The 27,419-nt window shown below is 41.4% G+C and overlaps 1 protein-coding gene across 7 annotated transcripts in view; it reads left to right on the top strand.

Annotated features, from left to right (window-relative positions):
- The window catches only part of PDE1C (phosphodiesterase 1C), a 367,759-nt gene that overhangs the window by 127,173 nt on the left and 213,167 nt on the right, over positions 1–27,419 (top strand). The window contains exon 2 of one of the 7 annotated variants that reach the window (XM_032102413.1): positions 19,141–19,167. The exons of the other annotated variants lie outside the window; for them this stretch is intronic. Within the exon in view, the coding sequence (XP_031958304.1) occupies positions 19,141–19,167 (27 nt within the window). The remainder of the gene's footprint in view (positions 1–19,140; positions 19,168–27,419) is intronic. 7 annotated transcript variants of the gene reach the window in all.

The raw sequence follows: 27,419 nt of genomic DNA on the forward strand, positions 1-27,419 counted from the left end.
CTTTTTCCCCTGACAACTTGTCTTTATATATATGGGGACAGCCTGCTCCTGAATATTTAACAATCCATTTTAAAGCACATACAGCCTTCCTGGACTCCTTTGCCCTTCAGGACTCACAGTCTCATGACACCTCACCTGGTGAGCATCCAGTTCTAGGGCCCCCAATATCAGAAGGACATAGACTGCAGAGCACCAGAGGAAGCCATGAAGATGATCAGAGGCTTGGATAATGTCTTCTGTGAAGACAGGCTGAGAGAATTGGGGGTTGTTCAGCCTGGAAAAGAGAAGGCTCCAGGGGGACCTTATAGCAGCCTTCCAGTACTTAAAAGGGGTCTGCAGGAAAGCTGGAGAGGGACTTTTTGCAAGGGCATGTAATGATGGGACAAGGGGTAATGGCTTTAAACTTTTAGAGAGAATGTTTAGTTGCAAGGAACAAATTCTTCACTATGAGAGTGGTGAAGCACTGGAACATGTTGCACAGAGAAGTTGTGGATATACTATACATGGAAGTGCTCAAGGCCAGGATGGACAGGTCTTAGAATATCTGGTCTGAAAGGTCTCCCTGCTATGGGGTGGGACTAGATGATCCTTAAGGTCCCTTTTAACCCAAACCATTCTGTGATTACAAACAGCAATCTCTGACCTGTGACACGAATAGGATGCTTGAAATTGAACTCACTAAGAAATTTGATGGGCAGATAAGGTATAAACATATGTAAAGCAGTGCCTTTGAAAACTTCATGGTTTTGCTGAAAATCTGGAACAATATTCAGCATTTATGGCATATCCTCAGCTTCCTCTGCAAACCAGCATGCATCCTATCAACAGTGAAGAGGTCCCAGTCATGGATCTTGTGTAAGACCAACATTTTCTTGAAGTAAATGGTAAAGAAGCAGCTGATTTCATTGGGAAAAGATGACCTTTGGTGGCTGAAGATGATCAGGCAAGTGTTAGAGTGCCATTGTTGAGTTACCTGTTTCCCTGTCTTATATGAATGTACTTTACAATATCTTTAGAATTCCTTAGTTGAAAAATGTCACTTAGGGAACAGCTGGTTCTGCCTATGACAGTACACTGATCTGATTAAATTTTATTTATGTGGCCATCATAAACAGGAAAACAGAGAACTCTTCAATTCCAGAAGCACACTCTACATTGGGGTGATCTTATGATGTGTATCCCATATCGCTGCCCTATGCCCAGAAATTAATTTCTGTGCCTTTCTATGCCTCTAAACTGAGCCTGAGAGGGGGAAGGAAAAAACTGAGCAAAACTTTTTCAAAGCAGTTTGCAGCTTGTTCAAGGTCACACACAGATAGCAATTTTTTTCCAGCTGCGGCAGGGGAGGGAGGAAGCACCTGGCTGGCTGCTCCTGGGACAGGTTTTTTTGGCCAGTGGTTCAGCTGCTTTTTCTCCGGAGAGAGACTGAGAGTTGAATTTTTCCTTCACTGGAATTTCGGATTTTCTCCCTTTTCTACTGGACTGCCTGATTGCTGTAACATCAGAGCACATCGGGAGGACTTTCCACTGGGCACAGAGGGCCTGGCCCCGGCCCAAGCCCCAGCTCCGAGGAGACCAAAGGGAGGACTCTAACATTTTCCCAGATTTTTCCTCCACAGCGAAAGATTTTATTATTTAGCATTATTTTCCTTTCCCGTGTGTTTGTTAAATAAATAGTTTTATCTCCTTCACTTTCCTTCGAGGAAAATTTATTTTTCCTGAACCTGGTGGGGGAGGGGTGGTTGTGCCTTCTCTCAGAGGATATATTTCTAAATTTGGCCAAACTGGAACAAATTTAGTGGCTTTTAAAATGACTTTGTCCATTAATATTTTACCTCACAGAAGACAGTAGGGTATAGAAAAGTCCATCAGAAAACACCACTTTCTTAGTAAGTGTGTAAGTTATGTTGGTTTTCAAGTGGAAAATAAGGTATGCTAATTAGTTTCTGGAGGTGAAAGAGGCACAAAGGCTTTCTTTGGTCTTGGTTGTAGTCCTCCTGAAGGTCCTGAGTTTCTAGGTTTAAACTGAAGCCCTGTTTGCCCTGAGAGAAGAACAGAGGTACCTTCAGTCATATTTAAATGCAGCTGCTACCACCCTTTTTCTCATTTGGCTTTCTTGATGGACATAGACAGGGATTATATGTCAAAGAACCATGTCGGAAAACCTCTCTGTAGACATCTTAGGTCCAAATTTCACTTTTCTCATGGTTGTCAGAGTTCATAGAAGGATTAGAAAAGTCTCATTTGTCAGCAAGTGGATGCTGGATAGGTGCTGGAGGTAGCAGTGCAGCCTAGAGATTCCTGGTTTGGGTGAACTGTAGATATGGATGTCTTGATTAGTTTTGAAGTTTGCCAGGGTCTGGTTGATCTATAATATTGTTCTTCATGTAGAGTGAAGAAGGGCTCAATTTCACCAGTAAACTAACTTGTAACAGCTTGTTTTATACTGCCTGTGGTATAGTCCGTGAAGGAGCAATGGGAATAGGCGATGTGTTACCAGCTCCTAGTCTCATGCCTGAAAAATGGACAGAGGAGAGAATATATTCAAATAAGTAGAAGAACAGAACCTTCAGGAAAAGGTAATAAAAACCAATGATGTTTGTAATTGTATTTATTCAGTAAACTGATACATTTTGCCACAGTCCTGCTGTGTTTGTTTCACAGACTGACTTTCTTTTGAATCTTAAGTCAATATATGAGTCCTGTAGGTAACAAAAGAGGGAAGATTTTGTGTTAGTAAAATGTTGACCAAGAAATAATATACACTTTGTTTTTTTCCATAATTGTAAAAGAGCTTTTATTCTTCTGAGGATAGTACGAATGAAGTACATTCAGCCCAAAAAGCTTACTTCAGCAGTCATAAAAACACCACAATCTGTCATAGAAGAAGGGGTCTCTCTCTGTAATATTAAATTCAGTGCTTTTCAAATATCACTTCTATAAAGTTTGCAGTCCTGCAAGAAATGAAAAAAGTTATGTTTATGAAGATGAATTTAAACCTTAAGTCAAAGTGAAATTAAGAGTCTATATCTGGAATTCTTTTTTGAAACTGTCTTGGTGGGGTAGGAGTCCATACAGAAGGAAGCAAACCTGATGGAAGACATCACTGAAAAATCCTCTGCGTGTGTGTTTTAAAAGCTGTGTGGAGAGGTCATCTCCTAAACTGCCAATTTTTGGTGGATTCAAACACTACATTAAATCCAACTCAGACCATGAAAGGATTTTTATTTAATTTGTTTCTGTTTCTTCCTGCAATTCATGTGAAATTTTCCAGTTCCAGTCATTATTGTCTTGTTTCCTCAAAAATCACTTCAGCCTCTTCAGAATCCTAGAAAAGGTCTGACTCTGATCCTGACTGGCAGGCGAGGGAAGCTTGAGGTTCACATATTAGGGCTGACCTGGTAAATTCGCCAGAAACAGTGAAACCTCTACAAGTGCAAACTGCTCTCAAAATACTGGGAATTTGGATAAAGCAGAGCTTTTCTAGAAGGGCTTGTTTCATAGGGTTTGTAAGGATTCATAAGGCTTTTTCTGATGTGAATTGTGCTGTACTAGAAAGCATTGATACCGGTGTGTTTTAAGGGGTAAAATTAGAATGCAGTTCCTGGCCTTTGGTGTGGTGTTGGTTATTTATTTATTTAAAATTTGTTTTTCCTTTGTTTTCTTTGATTAAACTAGGTTTTCCAAGTAATTGGTAGCTTAAGAAAAGTTCAGCCCTACGATGGTGCAAAAATTTCCTCTGACAGTCTTCAACCCAGAGTTGTGCTTAATCTGAATTGTAGATAAACAATAATCCTTTCTCCAGCAGACCCAAGCCTTTGCCCAAATTTGTTTGGAACTGTCTTGGATATTTGAAAAGCAGATTAAATTTGAAGTTGATTATAAATACAAAGAAACCAGTACTAAAATTTTGCAATAGATCAAGAATCCAACTCAAACTCTGGTGAAACTCATTCTAATTAACTCAACCAATTGACTTCAGTGAAGTCAGGATTCCTCAAAACAATTGGTAAGGTCATAATTGGGGACTTTTTGCATTTTTCTGGCAAAGAAGATGGGTGCAGAGTTCTTGGAGAGACATGGATCTATATGGTTGTCAAGGAGAGGTTTGAAAGGCTGAGTCTCTGCCAAGAATTCCAATTCAGGTCACAGCAGTCTGACTTGCCTTCTTTGGGAAGACTTCTATGCCTGCCACTTAGTTCTGTGGGATGCAGAAATTCACGTAAGCTTAGGCATGCAGCAGAAGATTGTCATGATCTTTCTTGTCAAGAGAGATTATAGGAGAAATTTTAATTATTAAGATGCATATAGAAGTGTATGACAACAACGTATGTACAAACATCCTGAATGGCTATTTGTGTCATTTGTGTCATATGGCACTATCTGTGTCATCACTTTAGGAGTGTTTTTTTACACTAATAGAGATAGATATTGTTCATGCACAAAACTCCTAGCCAAGACAGAAAGTTCCACAACATCCATCTGTAGCATGAATCCTGGCTTGGTACAATGCTCATTTCAACACCAAGATTAACACAAGTTGGACATAAGATCTGTGCAATTTTTAACAGCTAAGGCTATACAGTGCCCTTGAGCTACAACTGTGGCAGGCAAGGCCAAAGAACAGAAGCAGAGCATTTACCTCCTTACAAGGCTGAGCAGTTCGGATGATTGCTGTAAATGATGCTCAGATCACACTTCCTCCCATGCCTCTTGTGGAGCAGCTGGTTTTCAGGGATTTACTAGCGTCTGTTAAGCAATGAGTCTGAATACACAATTTAGATATGCTTCTCTACACATATTGATGCAACAGGGACAGCTACAGCCAGATGGAAGAACTCTCCTTTTTCAGACTTGCTTGAAAAGTAAAAGGAGAGGAACCTGTGGGAATTGAGACTGGGAAGGGAGAATTGGGAGATCACCTACAAAAGACCATACTGACTTATAAAAAGGTTGGAGAGGACAACCAGATAGAGCATTTTAAAATAAATTTTTTTTTAAAAAGTGATGGTGGGAAAAGAGATAGTCCTGTGAGTTCTTCAGATTCCTACATGTAAACACTTGATAGATTTCTTTACGTTGAGATTGGAATAGTTCACAGCGTAACATATAAGCAAGTCATTTAGGAGTTTGAGTTCTGCTGAAAATCACAGGGCTGCTTTTAAGGGCATTTGAAAATGTGACCCATCTGTAGCATTTTTTGCATCTCTTAGATTCTAGTGAAGGCCTTGAAGGAAAGCCTGGTTTCTGCAAGAACTCCGCTGGTTGCAACTGCTGTCCAAAAATAATGCTTCTGTGTTACCTTCTAAGCATGTCTTTTTTCAGAGGAATGAGGATCTCTTCTTTAGGAGGTCAGTGCTTTGTTTTGTTAGAGTAAGGGGGAACTTATTTGGTACCTTGGCCACATTTTTGTTGTACTACCTGTCAAAATTCTTCCTCCCATGTGTTCCCATTAACACTGTCGGGGCAGTTATTTTTCCTTTCTCTCATTGCACTGGTGTTACATGTGCAGAGAGCCTACAGATTTGGATTCAGTTTGACTGGATGTGTAGAAGTAACTCATACTGTACAAAGAGTGTCTTTAAAGTGCTTTTCTGAGAAAGGGTTTTGCATAAATGCTCAGTGATCTCTAAAAGACTTGTTTCTAATTAGCTCTATTGCAGTGAAAATATTCTGCAAATGGAGAAGAGTGAAATTCCTGAGTTAAGTAAATTTGCTGAATAACTTGGAGTAGATTATCATAATGGTCCCACGTAGCCTCACATTCTATGAAATGTCAAATTTCAGTTTGAATAACCTATTTACTTTATGAAGTCAGATCTGCTCCTCTTCTGAGCCAGAGGCAGGGAACTTGACTCCTCCCTTAAAGCAGCCAAACTTCTAAGAGCTAGATTTACTGTCTCAGCCATAGCAGCTGGTATACAGAAAGGACAGGACTTACTTATTTAAACACATCTTTATATCTGAGGCTTCTGAAGACATATCCCACTCCTTCCCCCAGGGTTTCTGTGCCATCTAGATACTTGTGACACAGCTGATATCAGGATGGAGCAGGGTCTTAAGAAATAAAAATCTTGCACTTCCTCTTTCATTCTCTGTGTACATGCTCAGCACCTGTTCCCATCTATTCACCTGCCCAACCCAGTTCTCTCTCCCAAAATTTCCTCCTGTGTGGCAAAATATTCCCATGCTGAGACCACAGGACAGTGTTTTTGAGCTTGCAGGTAGCAGTACTGCCACCTCTCTCTCTCGCTTTCCTCACTTCCTTCCCTTTACCCTCATGTCTAATTCAGTGGAGCCAGCCATGTACTATCACATCTGTGTCATTCATGCCTACGGAGGGGAGGAAAAAAGATGGGCAACCTTCTTTACTTTCTGCAGAAAATAATGTTGTAGTGATATGGAAGTGGTGTGAACAGGGCAGCAGGCATCCTACAAAAATGATGAACCCTGCTGCAACCAGCAGTCTTGAAGGTAGGAGCCTCTGTGAAGGTAGTAGCCACTTCTCCTCTGCAAACACGTTTTCACTAGCTATCCTAGAAACCCATCATCATTCACATTAGTTTCCTCTGTAATGTCTCTGCTCCTGAAGACATGCAGAGTTCTAGGAAGCTTAGAAAAAGAGCATTGGCTCTCCATGAGAAGTTTAAAAGTTGCATTTTCCTAAGAGTGACATTTAATATCTGCCCTGCTAGTGAGGAAGCACTATCAGGACAACAGCAGTCCTGAGTTGCTACACAAAGTAGTGTGGCTAAAAGGCTTGAATAATTTTCAAAATCTACCATGGTGCTGAAGGAGGGGAAAGTTTGGAGGTGAGGATGGGGAAGTGAACCTTCTTTTGGAAAGGGAATACTGTATCTTTGTGTAGAAATTTTTTCTCCCAGTGTTTAGGCTTGCTCAACAGTAATCCAAGTATATCAGATTGTAACCCAGAGTCAGGAAAGGATCTGGCACACACCCATGAGATTTAAAATTCTGCGTCACACCAGCTGTCTGTTAGCAGACAGAGGGGTAGGTTGTATTCGGGGGGAGGATGATTGGAGGGGGAAACAGTAACAAGCAACATTTAGATCTAAAAATAGCAACAACTAGATTTACTTGAGCTTAGGGCTAAATGCAAATTTGTTTAGTGACTTCACGCACACAGCTCGTCTAGCCTGATATAATTCCAGCCCATGTTTCCTGTCTTCATATTTCACCCAGAGTCAGAAGAATGATTCTCCCTGACCAATTTTCGTGCATGCTATAACATCACAGACCCATCCTGCATGAAAAAAGCTGGACAGCTGTCTGTTTGGCTCCTACAGAATCTGAATACGTTACTTTTACCTGGTAGCAATGATTAAAATAAGTTTTTAACCTGTACATGCTTGTTTCTTTCAGGGTCTAACAGCTTTTTGCCACTGGGAGAGTGGAATTCCTGCTAAACAGTATTACGTACTTCATGATCCATCATGATACATCAATATTGCCCATATATGTGCTCTGCAAAGTTCTACTTTGTCTTACTCCCAGTACACTCGTTGTTGATTCATTTTCATTGCTTTGTTCTTAGTGAAATGAACAGGATATAGCTAAAGAATGCCTAGTAAAGACTGTGTATCTCCTTTTTCTGAGACATTGTACTAGCAAGGAAGGGGCATCCCACTTGTTGACGTCAGTTGTTGCTGTGTAAACACACTGTGAAGCACATTTATGCTCCAAACAGCGACAGGAGGAATTCTTCCCTATTGGCCCCTCTGATCCCATGGTACACTAAGTGCCACATTGTCTTCCAGTGGGAGAGACTACAGAAGAAGCATGATGAAGTACCAACTATCCTGTACTTTGCAGGTCATCACCTTTACTAATGTCAGAGCTAAATGTTCCATAAGTCATTTGTAGTGGCCAGCTAGATAGCAGAACTCAGGCTAAAAATGTATCTATTTTTCAAATAATAAGTATGTGAAAGCCATATACTATAATGGTTTTACTTTTGTCTTTTTTTAAGGATGAATACTGAGAACTGCTCTATATTCTTTTTATACCTTAGGACTTTATTTTCCTGAAATGTACTTTCCTGTAACTGGATTTTTATGAGCCCATGCTTCTCTTGAGAATGTGATTTGTACAAAGTACAAGAGAATTAGCTTGTTGTGTACTGTGAAAAAGCAGAATGAGCAGTAGAACACATTCTTTCAAAGTGTTAGATTTTCAGAAGCAAACTAATTTTCCTTTTTACTTCATATTTTTCTTCAGCTGAATCCAGAGCAAGTACAATAGCAGGAGCTTTTTGCTGTTGTTGTGGTTGGTTTTCTTTGCTTGTGGTTTTGGTTGTTTTGTTTGGTCTTTTGCATGAGAAGTGATGGAAAACTGAGTAAATATAGAAGAAGAACTTCAAGATTTCAGTAGTTGTATGGGCTATGTACAAAATCTACATGAGTGAAATCATATTTTTAGACGTTTTTAGAACAAGATTTGCTGACTTCTTTTGTAGTTAAAAAGCCAATTTATTAAAAGCCCAGTCAAGTCTGTTTTCCAATACAAGGCCATTTCACTAGTGAATTTGAATTCACCCTTCTGAGTTGGGGGTACTGAAAACTTTGGTAATACACCTGACGCATTAAGTTGTCCCTGCAGTTTTCCTCTGCTCCTTGCAGATCCTTGTATCTCAGACTGTCTTGCTCAAAACCATCCTAAGCATACAGTATTCAATACAGATCAATTAAGTAAACCTTTCCTATGTTGCTTTTTCTCCTCTTTCAGTATACTGTCTTGGTTTGAAAGGCAGGTGTCTGCTAAGGAAGGCAGAAGCCTCCCCTGGAATGGCAGATGCAACCCCCTTCTCTCCGAGCTATTATAATTTTGAAATCAAGGGGCTTTCAGGCAAAGATGTGGGAAATAGGAATAACAGTTCTTTACTATGACATATCTGTATGTGTATAACCAGTCAAACAAACAGCAATAACTATGGCAGTAACAGCAAACAATCACAAACCCAGTGCCAGCCTTCTCGGCTGTCAGGCTATTTCCCCTCAGGTGCAGTTCCGCTCGCAGCCGGCAGGGGCGCTGGCGGCTCCCGGTGAGCAGGGCAGGTGCGATGGTTCCCCCGCGGCTGCAGGGGGCGCTCCGGAGCGAGCTCGGGGAGCACGCGGCTCCGGTGCCCTGGGATCCCGGGAAGGGATGGAACAAAGGTTTCACAAACCCCTGGGCAGCTGATCCCGGTGTCCGGCCGGACCCTTGGGAACAGCAGGCTGGAACGGCAGGGACGAGCACAAATCCCAGGTGGCAGACGAGATGTATCCAAACGGGGAACCCCCCCTGGAGGTCTGGGCGGGCAGGCAGGACGAGCACGGCCACAACGCAGTGAAGGCTCAAAGCAACGGCGGGGCAGGGCGGCCACAGCCTGGCTCCCAGCAGGGCAGGGAAGGCGGGCTTGGGATCCCGGGGCTTCTCCAGCAGAAAGGAAAAGCAGCCGAAGAAAACAAACTCCCTCTCTGTCCGAACGCAGGAGACAGGAGACCAAACTGCCCACACACCCAGGTGAAACAAAAAAAGCAGCCAGCTCTTTTGTTTTTCTGAAGTACCCGGCCATTTGTCCCCCTGGCAACATGTATGGGCAAAATTCCTTTAACAGGAAAAAAAAAGCCAGGAGAGCTCCTAAAGCCCCAACATATACATACTGTGCCATGGCAAAATACACTGAAGTTAAGTTTCTTCTTCTGATAGCTGGTGGTATTTATTAAAGTTTCAGCAAGCCATGACTGTCCTTTGTTGAAATGAAGCTAAACAAAATTATGTCAGTTGATTATAAATCATTTTTATGTCAGCAGAAAATAAAGTACCTTTAACTAATACAGCTCTCACACTACTGCTTCAATAAAAATATTATAATTGTATATGGTCCTGCCCAAGGTCAGTAGGGGGTTGCTTTTACACTAGCCTTGGGAGATAAGATCAATCCATGGGTTGAGTTTGTAGTGCCAAATAGTTCAAGTCAGTTATATCCTTATTATCTGCAGGATCAGATCTCAAGAGCAACTCCCTTCTTACCAGTCTCCTTTCCCCCTTCTTCTTTCCCCATCTCCATTCTTGAATCCTGCTTTACTAGGGAATTGGTGTCCAGCACTCTGTGTGAAAAATGAAGGAATTTGGACTTGAGTGCAATTAAAGGTCATCAGCTCTCAAGAGAGCATATAGTATAATAACATCATTAACCTCAGTCAGATCATATCCATAACACCTATTTGTAATACCTCTAGGTTCTCTCTGTACTAAATGGGTAAAAAAGGGATTTCAGCTATCTTGAGCTTGTACTGCAGAAGAAATTCCTTACTGACTGTGATCACAGAGGCTATTTTGTAAGAAAAATTTAATTCTTTGCCTTTCCAGCTATGATTAATGTCGCGATACGGTCACGAGACAGTCGGTGATGAAAGAGACGGGGCAGATTGCTTGGATGCAATAAGCTGATTTTATTGATACAGGGTTGAGTTTTTATACCTTTCAGTTATATAAGCAGTTATATAAGCAGCAATCACTATAACAACCATATCTATGTTTCTTAATAACATTGCAAAACTAGAAGCTAGCACTAACTATCACAGGTACATACCAAGCATGCCTTTTATGCTGACTGTTTCATTACAAGCCTTACTGCCTGCCACGGTTTGCAGCCTAGCAGCGTTAGCGCGTCTACTGCTGACATGAGTTTAGCAGTGCTCTCACTTCTGCTTTCTAGCTGCATCTCCACAGATTAACATCTACTCAGTACATGTATTAGACATGAAATGAGCAAGTAGGAAACTGGTTTCTATGCCACAGGTAAGAGCCCTACAATGGCAAAAGGTCACAGCTAAGCAGAGGAATCACAAGAGATGTCAATTGATCATGTCCTAATGACTGAAATAATTTTTGGAGATGCAGCTGTAAGTTTCTTTTTTGTTGTTCTTAAGAAAACTCAGTAGTTAAGACTGGTGAAATCCAATGGTCAGCCAGATGAACTAAAGTTTATTAAAATAGTATTTTTCTTGGTCAAAATCGGAGTATATTTTCTGGCTTTGAATTATTTAAATACATTGTTTACTAATTGTGACCTGTTGTGTTTCTCAACTGTCTTGTTTCCATTTCTACTGAAATTATTCTACCAGTTTCAGGTTGTGAATGCTTCTTTTCTTTGTGTACCTCCACCATGCATACCCATACTTCAGAGCACACAGGCTTTTCTAATCTGCTTCAAATGACACAAGTGACTGCCTCATCCTGTCATGATTTCAGGATGTCCCCATGTAGTTCAGGGCCCAATTTAAAATGATTTCCCTTGTTTGTTAAAAATTCCACATAAACCCTCCATCAAACTTCAAGTATCAGCTGCAATCTTGCCTTCTTTCCTCACCCACTTCTTACTATTTCTTCTCCTCTGCTGTAAATAGTCTCTGAGATTGTATTGTTTTTAACTTAGCACGGTATTCTGGTAAAAAGCCCACGTGAAAGAAAAAACAAGTTACTTTTTTTTGGTTATTATTGACTGGAATGTGAGTAAAGCAAGAAAGGGGGTCATTCTGTTTAAATTAAAGAATTAAAAACCCGTCAGGAACTGATGGCATTATACCATCAGTATAGTCTAGTCATCTCAGCATATTTCTGAGTTCTGGTCAGGGCTGCCATGGGATCTTGTGCTTTGGCAGATGCTGTAGACTGTGCTGTGAGATTGGGGTTCTGTGAGTTGATTTATATTTGGTTATTAATATAGACTTTGGTAATGTAACATAAATGCATCACTAATCCTGTGGTGATTATGATTATTTGGTAATAATCATCACTACGTGATTGAGAATATTGAGCTGCTGGGAGAGAAGATTTTCAATATAAGTGATCCTGTCAGTCAACTCGATCTGAGCCTACAGCCACATCTCCTTTGGAGTGATGCACAGAGGGATGGTGCCTACCCCCAGTACAAACTGTTACGCCCCTCTGCAATATGACCAGAGATGGCACCTGAGCTTGCAAGCTGGGAAATGCTCTTAAATCCTTCTGTCTAGACATGGTCACCAAGAGAAAATCATGGGATATCTTGACCCATGAGTTGGAAGGGCTTGGAGACAAAAGCAGTAAATATGGATTGTGGTTGGCTCTTACAGAAAAAGGTAGTGGAGGGATATCAGTCAGAAAAATCATACCAGTGGGTAAAAAAGGAGCAGAAAAAATCTTCCAGATTTGACTTGTAGACAGACATTTTTCACTTTTGCCAGATTTCATTGTTTACATCACTGTTTGTTTGCTAAAGTACAAAATAGGATTTCAGTAGTGTTAAAACCAGTTTTAGTATCAGAAGCCCAGCTCTGACAGGAAAGAAAGGAAAAGAATCTGAGAGAATGTGCATGTTATGAGATGGATATTTCACTCCAGTAAGGTGGCTTTTTTCTCTGTTTCCAAATGAGCTCGTCATAGGAGCCCTGCAGGGAAGCAGAGATTAATAGCCCTAGCTTGTGTGAGCTATGGATGTAGTAGGACTCCAATATTAAAGGACATTATTGTGTGCTTTTGTTAACAGATGACTAAGCTCCCCCCTCATATCTTACACATGCTAATTATAAAGCTTTTTAAATATAGGAGGAAAAGTCCTTCTTTCTCCTTGAGCCTATGAACAACTAATTTCAAGTATTCGCTTGTGGCAACTTGTCCTGGGGTGATGTTATGAAGCCGCTTTATTCCTTAACCGTCCGCTCAATGCCCAAGGATGCTGTGCCTTTAAGATGGACCCGGGGGGTGGGGCCGTGGGACGCGGGGTGCGGGTCGGTTCGATGGCTCAGCCCAACTGCTCGGGGCTCTGGGGCTTGGCAGGGCTCGGGAGGGAGTGCGCCGGGAGTGCTGTGCTGCTTTTTGGGTTTCTTTTGTGTTCCGGACAAAGATTCTGTTGGTTTTTCTTGTGCTTTTTTCCCCTTTCCTTCTCCTTGCCTCAATGCCTCCCTTCCCTCCTCGCCGGTCCGGGGAGCCTGCGGGTGGCCCCGTCTGGTCTGAGCCCACGTGTCTGTTCCCTCTCCGGGAATTTGTTGTATTTTGAAGTTGTGTTTTGTCCCCCCCCCCCGTTCTACCCTGTTTTGTTTGTGTGCTAATAAACAGTTTGTTTTTTCCACTTTTACTAGCTGTGACCCACTTGTCTTATTGGTGGAGGAAAAGGGGAGGCCCTTTTCCCTTCGGAGGAGACACTCATTCCGGAGCATTTCCTCCTGAAGTTTTGTCTCCAAAACTGAGACATAAATGTTTTCCTAAACAATTGTGGTTCCTCTGAAGAAGTAGCTTTTGCAAAATGATCCTTTTCAGACAGGAGGAACACTCCCTTTTCTCTAATCGGTGTCAGTGACAACACTAAGGGTATGGCAGGCAAGCTCTGATGAAGCTTGCTGCATCAGCTGAAGAAGTTAATGTACTGGTTTTTTTTCCTCTCTGGTTCCACTGCAGAGTGAGCACTAAGGAGTATACCTCAGATTCGGCAGTACAAAACCTGGCATCTTTGCTAAAAGTCACCATTGTTGGCAGTTGAAGCCAAAAGGTTGAACTTTGCACTGAAGCAACTGATGCCCAGAGGCGTCCTCGTGTCTGCCAGCCGGGCTGTGAGGGTGCAGACCTGTTGGCAGGGCATCGCATACAAGGCAGCTGCCGGCAATAACTTTTTAAACCACTGCAGCAGATTCATTTTTTGCTAGTCTCTTGGTGCCCTAAAAAGTTGTTGCCCTCTTTTTCACTAAGAAGCACAGATCCAGCCTGAAAATACATGTTGTGCTAGATCCAGGCTTACGCACTCTCAGCTGTTGGTACAAAGAGAGCACAGGCCACTGAGTTTTAGGGACTTCAGAAGATCTACCTGGCTTGTTAAACTGCTTTGACCAACTCTGTGTACACTTTGAACCCGTTGCAATGGCCAAGCAAAACAAAACACATTAGATGAAGCCACTCTGAGGGCTGATTGTGAGCTTCAGCCTTAAAACTGAGCTATTCCACCATCTCAGCAGGCTAAGGACATTCTTCTGGCACTTGTCATTCCTGAGCTGGGAAGTATCAAGCTATTGAAAAGGGTCATCTGCATTCTAATGTGGGTACCTTAGGCCATCAATCACACATCCACCAGCTGGTGGCCTACCTCTGATCACTGCACTGAACATAGAAGCCTGCAGAGATTTTGCCAAGGGCAGATATAGCCCCCAATCTCTAGCAGAGTGTGAGCAGACCATGAGATTCTCATTAACTTTCAAATTTTAGTATAGATTTTCAAGGATGAAACTAGGCAAAGATCCTCCTATTACTTCTGCAGCACCCACAGTTTTATCCATCTTTTGAAAAGATGCCATTAAGACTAAACCCTGTGAAATGAATGTGGAATAACACCATATTAACCAAACCACTATTATGAGTAAAAAAAATATTAAGTGTTTAGGTAATTTTTCAGAGGCTGTGTAGGAGTGAAATAGCAATTCACATAGGTAGTTGATATTATGAGTTGTATGATTATGGGGCAAAACCAGGTCAGCTGATAGAGTTACTAAATTCCCCCAACCCTTCTGTCCTCACTTCTCTGTACCTACTCAGTTGTATTAACTCACTCAACTCTCTCAGAAGACTAAGGTCTGAGAACATTACTACCAAATGCAGGCACAGATTTTGTGTGTTCCTATTGTATTCTCTTCATTTCCAGGTTCCTAAGTGCAGAGGAAGGCCAGGAGCTTTTTTGCAAAAACTCAAATGTATTGTTACTTGGGCTCAAGTCATGAATTGTTGTGCAAAACCCTGTATAGCTAAAACCACAACCCTGAAGAGCTAACAAATGGGAAAGTTCTGAAGAGAAAGTACAGGAAAAAGCAATTTGGCTGAGGGTGCACTGGAATTAAATGGCAAAAGTAGAAACATAACCCTGAGAACAGACAACCTTGAAGAAGTTGAAGGGCATCAAAGCACAAAGAAAAATTTTATATGTCTATTTATTTCAATGGGAATTGAGTGGCCATACAGCTGTAGTTAGCTACATCTTCTTGATGATTAATTACCTCCAAAAATCTGTCCTAATTTTTATTTTGGGCCAGTATACTGTCTTATTTCTCTGGCTACAAGAAGGATTCATCCTCAGAAGAGGAGATACTGAAATAGTTGGCTCAACATTCTTGTTAACTTTATGGTTTTTGAGTTAAAAAATTTCATCTTACCCACCACTTCAATTACAAAATATCTATTTTTAAATGTCTTAATTTTTTTTTTTTTTTAAATTAGGCTCTAGCAGCTATCTTGTACTAGGATTCACTTACTTCGTATTATACTTGTGCACGTGTAACTGCATTAAGTTCAGTGAAGTTATTTTTAGTTTACACTGGTTGTATAGGGCCTACCTAGTGTGAGTCACCTGCTAATTCTCTTCAGCATGAAAAGAAATCTACTTTGTTCTCATTAATTATTTTTAGTGTAAGCTAAATACAAACCTCTGAATAATACATTCCACAGCAGGTAGCAGGAACTGAGTGGATGTGGCAGTCCGAGCATGATGTGTGCAGTGAGAAAAGAAACTTACACAGATTTGGTAATACCAACAAACCTCTTTTCAGGCATGAGCACAGGATAGCCCACAGATGTGGGAAGCTGTAACATTACCTCCTTTAAATCTCTCATTCTTTCTCTCCTGGGAAGGAGGTATAGCTTGGGTTTCTTCAAAAAATCAGAAGTCCCTTGAGCTTGACTGGAAGGGTGCTTGTTTCCAGGTTTATCCTAGAGCATCTGCTAAAAGCAATTTTGTAGCTAGTTCCTCTCTTCATAGGTTCATCCTGGGGACATAAATCAAGATATCTTGTCCCACATATTTTTTTTTAATACAAAACCCCTCAAAAATAACAAAATAACCCCAAAAAAATACAAACAAAAACCCCACAAACCCAAGCAAACCTAAATCCATCCCCCTCTAGTTTCCTCTTGTTAATGCACACATGGTTGCTGATTTAAGCCAGTCTCTGATGATGGCTGTGCTGTTAAAGAAGTACTTTCTAATTCCTTTGTTTCCAATGGTCTCATTTAATAGTAGTCATGTCTAAGTGGTGGTTTGTAACCATAAGTAAGATAGATGTTGACACTGTGTTTCCAAAAGCAAACTGAATACTATATTTACAAACAGTTATATGTTATCAACACCATCATTTTGTAATGTTGGTGAGTAGCAGTGTTAGACCTTGTTTTTGAAATGCTGAAAGTTCAAGCATACAGAACTTTTTTCCTGGATATCAGAATTTGCTAATGGTGTTCCTTTTAAAGTATGTGCATACAGTAGTGATATTGAATCTATAAACAAGGATTCCTCTAGTTATATTGTCTTCAAGTGTAAAATGCAAATTCAGTCCTTGGAAATGCAGTCACTAACTTGGTACATGTAAACCTTAACTGACTGGACTGCAGGTGTGGAAACAACAACAATAAAAAACTGTATATATGTTTTTTAAAATCTCTATGACTTAGGCAAATTCTTTTTTACCTAGTACTGTCATCAGTGATAGTACAGCTTTCTAATGTATTAAAAATATTCTTGAATGAAAGGAACATTAAAGGCATAACTCATCAGAAAAGTCATGTGATTAATCAAATGTAAAGAACACCCTAAGACTGGAGTTAATGAATTGTATCTTTGCTCAAATGGCTGAAAGAGAAACATTTTATAATATTACATGAAAGTCACTACCCAATGAAGGGAAAAATAGTTCTGGCAGTGTTGGAATAAACCATAAGAGCCTCTCAGGGGAAAGAATTAACTTGCAAATAATTTCATTTGAAAACTTAAACAAATTTGGATTTCTTGGGAATATAGTCTTTTAATTAGTGTGGATCGGAATGGCCAGTCAGGTAGGGTATTTTCAGCAGGTTTTTTGCCAGAAAACATAATGAAGTTCTGTATTTGTCAGAATATAAACTTCCTAATGCACAGTCTTCAAAACAAAAGTTCTACTTTTCACCCTTCTGAAATGAAAATGAAAGATTTTCATAGAGTAAGATTTGTCCAGTTGTTTCTGCTTTTATGTGTCAACATTCTTAATGTCAGTAAGCTATAAACTTCATAATGCTATGAATATTTGCTCTTTTATTCCTTTGCATCATTTCAAGTTTAAATAAGTAATTCTTCACACAGTAAATTGTAAATGAAATATTTTTTCATTTACAGCTATTTAGTATTTTTATGATTCCAACATGGTCAGAATATAGAAGTGGGTACAACCACGAGTACAATTTGTAAAGATATTTGTTGGATGAAACATTTTACAGTCAGGGGACATTATTCATGGCTCTTTTTAACTAGAAAATGGCACTACATTCCTTTACGCCGTGTTTCTTATTTATAAGGAAAATTATTCCTTGTTTGGGTTTTCTAGGCCCACCCTAGCCACAATTTTCCATGTACAGTAGTATCAGAGAAGGAAAAGCAAACTTGATGCTAATAGCTGTACACCTATTTTAACACTATTACCTACACATTGAAAATGTTGGGAATGTTTGTTAGTGTATTGCTAAGTAACAGGGCATACCTCATCACAGTCCACATTGAAACTTGTTTCAGTCACGGCTTGTGAAGTTTAAAGATCATTAATTTTACTTTAAAACATAAAAGCAGAGCTGAGTTAAAGTAAATCAATGCCCTGTTTTGCCAGCCTCTGTGCAAGCCTTTGGAAACAGCTGCAGAAACAGCAGCTCACAAACAACATACAATGCTGATACACCCCTGCAGGTAACTGTATAGCCACATAGATAGCTATGCAGAAAGGCATGTATTGCCTTTTTGTGTATTGCCTTACTCTGTGCATTGGCAGCCTGTGTCATTGCCTGCTGTTGAAGACAAAATGCACCATGGTAAGAAGAGTAAGAGGTTTACAGCCTTTGCTGTAATTAATGTGGTGTAAGTATTAGGGTGGAGAAGAGGTCCTGTATGCTTATCTACCCTTGCCATTGAATTGTTAAAAAACCCGGTATTTACAGACAAAAACTTTTTAACTAATTCAAGTTAGAAAGTGGTATGTTTATTATGCCAGCGGGTGGCACGGGAGTTGCCTCCTAGAGACGTGCCAGCCGCTTACACGGTTATTTGCCTTTTATTTATTTTACAAAGTGTTACATATTAATTATATACATATTTTAGCACCTTCCATTTCTGCTTTCTATTAAAATGAGGTTACTAGTCCTTTGTGCATGCACAGGTTTTTTCTTGATTTGGGTCGGTGGTCTTGATTTGAGTCAGTGGTCTTGAAAGATGAAGTCAGGGATTTTTTCATTACCATGAACTTTCTACTTTTTATTGTGGGCAAGCCTTGGCAAGCCTTCTGGAGACGGTCCATACCCCCTGCCTGTATTTAATTATGCAATCTAGGTGCTAGTTATCATTCTATTAGCTTTTTTTGTCCTTATGACAGTTTATTTACTATAAGCCAAGTTTCAGATAGGTACATAACAGTGAATAGCACTATACTTCTTAACTAAATTTTTAACTTTCCGTTAACTTATCTTTTGGTTCAATCAGTACAAGTTGCTTCTAACTTCTAGCTGAAGTTTAACTCTTCATAATCTTGACTCACCGTTCCTAGTCCTGGGGTAAGGTTTGTAAGGTCTCAAGACAGGTGCAACTAAGTGAAGCTCTGTGGTGTGGTATGTGGAATTTGTTGGAGTAGAGAACTTGCTAGGATCTAGAGTTTCTTTTTAGAGAGAGACTGTTCTAAAACCACTGGGGTTTTCTACTGAGTGACCACAGACAATATGGTTGGACACATTTCATCACTCCATGTGAGTGGGATCTTCACAGATCTTATCTTACTGATCTGTTGGATGAGAGGCATGAAAATTGCAACTAATAAGTACAAGTAGTTTTCTGACACTTATTCATTTAGAATAAATTTTTTTTTTTTCCTAGTTGCAGCAACCCTTTCTCACAAGAAAGGGCAGTACGTGCATAGAAACAAACACGATTTTTTCTCCTGAATTTAGTGGCAACCACCACTGAGGTTAGTAGAAGGGAAAGGCTACACCAAGTTTGGGACAATCTTATGACAGAAGTGACTTCACTGAATTGCTCCTGATTTCTGATCCTCTCCTTTTTTCCTCCTCGCCTGTGAAGCCTTCTCATCTCAGTTGTATTTTGTTCTTTTCCTGCAGGAGAAAATATAAGAAAACATCACAGAGGTAAGAGTAAATCGCGGAGGACTGGAAGGTATTTGTGAGTCATCTCTCTCTTTTTGTTAGGGGGTTTGAAAGTGGATTTTCCTGTTACCAGGTTGGTAGTTTTTTTTCTTTTTTTCCCAGGGAAATGCTGTTCTACTGATTGTTTCCCCCTTTGAAGGACCATCTGCTGCGGCTCCCAATCTCCTTTGCTGCTAATGGTAGTCCTCCCCTATGATGTTAGTGGTAGTTCTTTCTGAGTAAGGACAGAAATATTTTTCATTGAAGGTGAAATCCTAATAAACATCACACTGTTTCTTCTGCATGATCTGCTGGTTCTAACTTGTATTGCTTGCTTATACTGTAATAACAAAATGAATTGTGGGCTTGTAGAGTTACTAATAATCTGTGCCATTGCAGTAGACTGAAGGAAGATGTGAATTCTGTTGATTAAGAGTCCATATTACAGCCTCCAGATGTAGTTATCTTACCTCTTCCTTGCAGGAGGCAGGCTCAATGGAGGTCTTTGACAGATTAATTTTCTTGCTTTGGAACCCTTGAGCATGCTGGCAGATAAGCCAGTGTGATGATTCGATTGGCTAAGGCATCATAGGCACCATTCCTGTTTGCTATCACCCTTTGCTGAAGATTATGGCTCTAGTGCAGCAATGACAGGACAGATTATGTGTGTGCTTGTGTGTCACAGCCACAAGAAACTGAAGTGTGGTGGCTTGAGTCACAGACAGGGTGGGTTTAAGCTATGAGAGTTTAGTGAAAAATACTGATTTGGAGATTTCTGTGCTGATCTGTGTGAAATGGCATTGGATAATGTGAGACACAAGAACAAGTAGAAGGTAAATATGCTCCCAGGTTTTTTTTCTAAATGTGGGGCTGACACTGTAGGTTTGTTTGCAGCTCTACTTTTCTCCCCACTTCCCTTGCTGCTGCCATGATTTTTAATTAATTATGAACATTTCTCTGGCCTCAGGTCTTCAGCTGCTGCAAGAAGATTGTTTCCAGCATGAATGGTTGCACTGTGTTTGTGTGTATTTGTGAGTCCCTTGGACTGCTTGCATTGTCAATGCATTGCATTGAGTACTGTAGTGGGTTCAGTTTGTAAACCGGGCAGAAACACCAATTAGGGTGTAGTGGTTTGGTCCAAAATACTCATTACTTACTAATTTACTTTCTGTGAGATAAGAATTAGGAGAAAGCGAAGCAGGCACAAAACTTAAAAGAATATAAAGAAGTTTATTAACAGAACTAAAAGGAAGAGGAAAAAAAATCAGAACACTTCTCCTCCCCCCACCTTTCTCTCTTCTCCCACTGACAATGTAAAAGGACAACCCTTGAGATTTTCAGTCAGTTTCAGTTCACCTAGGGAGAGGAGTCTCTCTTGCTCATGCTATGGAGACATCTCCACAAGAAGTTCTCTCATGGCTTCAGTATCAGAACAAGACAGCTGCCCGGGTTGGTTCTCTGCTTGCATGTGAGAGTCCCTTCCCCCAACTTACAGCTTTCCCCACAACTGCTTTCGAGGGTCCAATCTTGAGCTACTGGGGTACCATTTTAAGGTTGAGCTGTTCAGAAACAAAGGCTCTCTCTGGGAGCATCTTCATCTCTAGGAATAGAGGCCCTCCCCCTTCCCTGGGAGCATCTCTAGGAACAGAGGTCTTCTCCTTCCGATTTGGAGCAAGAGTCCTCATCACTTCCATCTCTCCCTTTTCAAACTTCTCATCAAATTACAGCTGCTTCAGCATTTGCTTATTTCAGCACAGGTACTTTTGCTCACAATTACAATCATTTGCTTATTTCAGCACAGGAACTCTTGCTCACAATTACAATCATTTGCTTGTTTCAGCATAGGTACTTTTGCTCACAAGTACAGTTTGAACGCTCCAACCCCCCATGCTTTCATGAAATTACAATGGGTACTCTGATACATCATAGTCTATCACCACCATAACTTTACAACAGAATTTCAGCTTCTAAGCATCTCCTCTTTCTCCTCCCTCAGGGTTTCAGCTCTTCCTTCTTTACTAACTTTGGTATCTCTATGGTGTTTTCTCGGGAGAGAATTGATGTCTGCAGGCTTCATCTGTTCTGGAGAAAACTTACAGCATTTAAAAAGGGTTAATCTCACCCAGGCCCCACAGCTGGAATTTGCTTATCGCTGTTGATCACATGATCTTTGCCAGGCAGCTTCAGCTGAATCTTCGGCCGCACTGGAGGGGAGAGGGGGGAGCCAGGCCGCGCCATCTGCACGTAACAGGGCTGTGTGGGGGCTGCGGGTGGAACAGGGTCTCATGGCTCCAGGATGGCTGTGTCCCGGCCCGGCCCGGGCCGAGCAGGGCCTGGCCCAGCCCTGCTGGGCCGCACAGCCCCTGCCCAGTTACCTGTCCCAAGGCCGGAAGCAAGAGAGAGCTTTCCCAGGGTTTGTCCATTCTTAAATGTGGGCCACAGAGGCGTGTCAAGCTTCTTTTAAGTGGCTTAAAAAATGGTCAGTATTCAATCTAGCCAGTTGATAGGTTCTGTCAGGTCATAGAGGAAACTGTAAGCACCTCTTTGCAAGAAAATCACTTCTGTAGCTATGCTAACCCATGACAGTACTGTGTCTTGTTTAGGTATCTTTTCTGTGTGCATAACTGTGACATTAGCAAGGTTTGTATTCAGCATCTCTTTTCTACAGGAGACTTTCTGTAAGTCTCAGAAGAGAGATGTAAGTATTTTCTAAAAGTCCAACACATTCTTGTATCGATGACATACAAAAAATACAATATGCCAGTTTGTTTAAACAGCATTACAGGACTAAGTTTTGTGCCCTGTGGGATTCTGAACTTTCTGGTTTTTTCTCTTACTGTTACACTTGTCAGCTGCCTGCCTGATGGTGTACATTCTTGCAGCAATTTTGCAAATGGCCTTTCATGGCCTTCTCACGTTTAAGAAATTTTGTGAGCTCTGCAGAGGCCAAGAGGCCACTCCAGGGACTGGCACATGGCAATTGCTGAGCAACTACTCCTGATAACCTTGCTCAATGGGTGCTGACTGCTGGCCCAGAGGGCAGCACAATGGGCTTACTGCTATTTATGCCTAGGAACCATACATTGGCAGCACCTAAGGAAACCTAGATGGCTAGTAAGGTTCTGCCTTGAATTTTCCACCTGCTGAATGATTAAGTATGATGCTAAATGGAAAATTGCACGTACTGCCACCTAATGCAAAACTGTAACATCCAGCAAAAAGAAGTGGTGGACAGCAGTTCACTTAAAAGTCTGGTTTTAAGTAACATCTCCTGTTGAGTTGGTAATTCCAGCAATGTGCATAAACTGATGACTTGGCTCATGCCTCCACCTTCATTTCTCACATTCATCTGTTGTAGGTTTTCTTTTTGCCTTTGATATGCTTTTTCAAAACAGTCTTTGTACTTCCTACATCACTGTGCTCTGAGGGTGTCTGACAGCTGAAATGAAATTATCTATTGCTTGCTTTTACATCTTCTTCCTTTTGTTTCTGTTTGGGGAGTGTTATCACATAAGAATGCCTACATGATAGCAGGCAGCAGCTATGTAGGAGAAACACTGCTGTCCTTTGTACCTTGTAGTGAGTGTAAAGAAACAGCTTCCTCTGAAGGCAGACCTGTTGGGAAGGAAAATGAAGTACGTGAAAGAAAATAAATGAGGTACGTAAGAAAATGTGATGAGAAAGAGCTGGGATAAAATCTGAGCCATCCTAAAAGTGTAATTAGAAATGACAGACAGTGACTCTTACATTGATCATGCTGTTAATTGACTTGACTTGAATGCTTTTGTTGATGCCTTTTCCTAGTCTTAAAATCAAGAGTCAAACATGGTTAGAAGGAAAAAAAGGGATTTTACCTTGGTATTTATTTTAAGGATCCTTAGGTGCACTACGTCCAGGTCAAATGCATTGAAATGCACACCCCCAAAAGATCTGATATAACATTACAGGTCTTGCTAATTATCATAACTATCAAAAATTCCCCAATGAGAGGCTTGAATGAGCCACCCCCTCCCCCAAGGAACCTTCCCCTGGATGGTTCTATCTTAGTTTACAGAATGTGTTCTGGAGAGGACCTTGGGGTCTGGGGCACACTAACCTCTACCTACGAAGCTTCTAAAATGTTTCGTCTTCTAACTGAACAAACAAGTCCAAGAATGTAGGCAAAAAGCACTAAGAATACAGAAGTTGTAAAAAGGTATAACAGGGGTATAAAAGAAAAGGCAAAAAATCTTCATGGCATCATTTCCTCCCTTTTAGAGACTAACAAAACTCTACCTTGTCTAGTCTCTACTCTACATTACCCGCAGAACCGGTTTACACAACCGGCTGCTCCACAGGCTATTACACAGATAATAACTACAATTACAGCTATTATAAATGTTTCTTTTACCCAGGCCCAGTTTGGTAACCATGAGGTGAGGGTATCAAAAATATGATCAAATTTTAAGGTGTTATTTCTAGAAGCTACTTCATGTAGAATTTAAGTTCCCTTCCAAACTTCATCCAAATCTTTCTTAATTCTCCCACTTTGGTCCACATAAGAACAACAGGTGGTGTTGACAATAGCACATACACCTCCTTGTGCGGCAAGTATGAAATTGAGAGCTATCCTGTTTTGCATAACTGTACGGGACAGACTGTCAACTTCCTCCTGTAAGGCTGAAATTGCATCTGCAGTATGTTGCTCAATATGTTCATTGACAGCTGAGATGTTTACAATTGCTCTCTCCAGTTCAACCACTCCATAAGAGGGTATGAGGGCTCTGATTATGCTATGGAAAAGTGTGGGACGTTCAATGAGGGGATTCAGAGATCTTTTTCTCCTCTCATTTGGTTTTTCAAGATGGTCAAATACTGTTATATTCGGGACCACAGCCCCAATGGCACAAGCCTGGTCTTTGTTCACAGGCATAACTTTCCAGGCCTTATCGCCACATATCCAATATAACCCTGTCCCAAATGGCTGAGCCAGTCTCCACCCTATCAATTTAATCTTTGCCAGAATTCTTGGGTCTATTATTTCCCTGAAATGAGTCTTATGACAATATGAAGTAAGAATGGCCTTTCCTGTGGTGTTTACAATTGCACAAGGAACCTTACAGTTTGTATGCTCTATCAGGCCACTCAGGGGTATGGGGGCAGAAGGGTGCTATTAATTGGTTCCCACATTTCAGTGCGGTTCTCTTTCATTAAAATGCCAATCAGTGGCCAGTGACCCCTCCCATCTAGGGGTGGTAACTGAGTACAGATCCTGCAATCGCTCTTATTAAGAATTCTGGACACATTTTGGACCACAGTCTTATGCAAATCATGGGGTGAACCCTGAACTATGGTTACCAGTTAGGCAGACAGCAAACACGAAAAAAACAGTTTAAACTGCATCTTTCTGGTTTGTATCAGTCTCTGTCTTCTTAGTGATTTCGGGAGCAGAAGCTTTCTTCACTCTGGAGCAGTGAATCCATGATCCTTTGCCAGCAACCTTGACCGCAGTAAAAGTGGTCAGCAAAACTTGGAATGGTCCCTTCCACTTGGCTTGCAAGGGGTCACTGTCCCACCACTTGATGTAGACCCAATCTCCAGGCTGGAACGGATGAGCAGGTGTGTCCAATCCTGTTGGTTTGGATAGCACGATGAATCTCTGGAGCTTCTGCAAAGTGGAACTCAGAGCCATTAAATACTTCTGCAAATCATTTTTACCTCTCATATGAATTTCCCCTGGGATATGTGGAACCTGGTACAGCCTGCCATATAATATTTCACAGGGACTTACGCTGTCCCTCCGCCTTGGCTGTATGCAGACTCTCAACAAGGCTTGGGCTTGAACCCATGTCATGGATGTCTCTTGACAAATCTTGCAAATCTGGGTTTTGAGGGTCCCATTCATGCGCTCAACTTTACCACTTGCTTGGGGCCTGTATGGTGTGTGCAGGTCCCAGGTAAGTCCCAAAATCCTGCTAACTTCCCCAACCACCGTTGCAACAAAATGTGGTCCCCATCTGATGACATTCCCAAAGGAACCCCAAATCTTGGTATGATATGATTGAGCAAAGCTTTCACTACTTCTTTTGCTGTGTTGGTGCGACAGGGGAATGCCTCAGGCCGTCCACTGAAGGTGTCAACCAGTACCAGTATATAGCTGCATCCCTCTTTGTGTGGCATCTCAGCAAAATCTATATGCCAGTAATCTCCCGGGAGATCTCCTGGTTTTGTCACTCCTAACACAACTCTCTTGCTTGTGTCAGGGTTGTTTTTACAGCATGTTTCACACTTGCTTGTTACAGATTGTACAATATCAGTCATCCCTCTCCCTATTTCTACTTTCCTCAGATGTTTTAAAAGATTTTCTGTTCCCCAGTGGGTACTTTCATGCTCTCGTTGGGCTATTTCCCGAAGGATCAGGGGTGGAACTACGACTTGTCCTACTGGGGTAACAGCCCACCCACCTTCTTTGATTTCAGCCTTAAGGAACTTAATTAATTTGACATTCCTCTGATCATATTTTGGGGTAAATGATGACAAATCTATCTTTTTCTGTGGTACCACTGCAAAAATGCCTTTTTCTGCAATCCCCCTGGCTGTTTTGTCAGCAAAACGATTTCCCACTTCAGGGGCTGTTTATAGCCTTTTTGATGACCCTTGCAATGCATGATAGCCACTTCCATAGGTTTCCAAATGCTCTGTAGAAGTGCAAGAATCTGTTTAGCATGCTTAACCTCATTACCTTGAGCAGTCAGCAGGCCACATTCCTTCCAGATAGCTCATGTGATAGCATGAACAACACTGAAGGCATATTTGGAATCAGTCCATATGTTCACCTTCTTCCCCTCGCTCAGTTCTAGAGCTCTCGTTAGTGCAATGAGTTCAGCTTTCTGTGATGATACATCTGGAGGCAAGGCTTTTGACTCAATGATTTTATCTGAGGTGGTTACAGCATAACCGGTCATCCTCATACCGTTTCTCATGAAGCTGCTCCCATCAGTGTACAATCCCAGTCTGGATTCTTCAAAGGAACATCTTTAAGGTCTGGTCTGCTGGAATAAGTTTCCTCTATTGTCTGCAAACAATCATGCTCAGGAACACTGTCAAGTAACGTGGATGATAAAAACATCGCAGGGTTTACCACAGAAGTTGTCTTTAGAGTAACACCATCCTGTTCTAATAACACAGATTGCTAGGAGATAGCCAGTATCCCGCCTTTTGCTCCAGCACATTTATCACTGCATGGGGTACATACACGACATTGTGTTGCCCCAAGGGTGAATTTACAGGCCTCCCGTATCAGAAGGACTGTTGCTGCCACAGAGCTTTCAAGCATCCTGGCCAACCCTGGGCTACATTGCCTTGTTGTTTTGAAAAACAGGCCACAGCTCTTCGCTGGTCTCCAAGGTGCTGGGCCAGTACCCCCAGAGCAACATTCAGTCGCTCATGTGTAAAGAGTTCAAAAGGTTTAGTCAAGTCCAGCAGCCCCAGAGCTGGGGCTGACATCAAGGAATGTTTCAGCTGTTTAAATGCAGCCCTGGCATTCTCTGTCCACATGATTGTCCCTTTTTCAGCTGCTTTAAGGACCTCATACAAAGGTCTTACCAGTAGACCATAGTTTGATATCCATAGGCGATACCAACCTACCATTCCCAGGAAGGCCTGCATCTCCCTTACGGTATAGGGCTCTGGAAGTTGACAGATGGCTTTCTTCCATTCTGTGCTGAGTTGTCAATGTCCACAGAAAATTTCCAGGCCCAGGTATACTACTGTTTCCCTGGCAATCTGTGCCTTCTCCTTCGAGACCCGATACCCACTTTGGCCTAAAAAGTTTAACAGACTTACAGTGACCTGGATGCAGTCATCTTGTGTTTTGGCTGCTATCAAGAGGTCATCAACATACTGGAGAACGGCTCCTCCTGGTTCTTCTTTCCTCCAGTCCTCAAGCTCCTTTGCCAGCTGTTTTCTGAATATGGTTGGGCTATTTTTGAATCCTTGTGGTAAAACTGTCCAGGTGAGCTGGGTCTTTCTCCCCGTTTCAGGATTCTCACACTCAAAAGCAAAGAGTTCTTGGCTATTCTTATGCACAGGAATGCAGAAAAAGGCATCCTTGAGATCTAAAACAGTGAACCACCCTAATTCATTTGTTAGTGTTGTCAAGAGTGTGTAGGGATTCGCTACCACTGGATGTACGTCCTGTGTTATCTTGTTAATTTCCCTCAAATCCTGTACCAACCTGTAGCTTCCAACTTTCTTTACTGGGAAGATTGGTGTGT

Source organism: Corvus moneduloides, chromosome 1 (assembly GCF_009650955.1).
Source record: "Corvus moneduloides isolate bCorMon1 chromosome 1, bCorMon1.pri, whole genome shotgun sequence".
Taxonomy (NCBI): domain Eukaryota; kingdom Metazoa; phylum Chordata; class Aves; order Passeriformes; family Corvidae; genus Corvus; species Corvus moneduloides.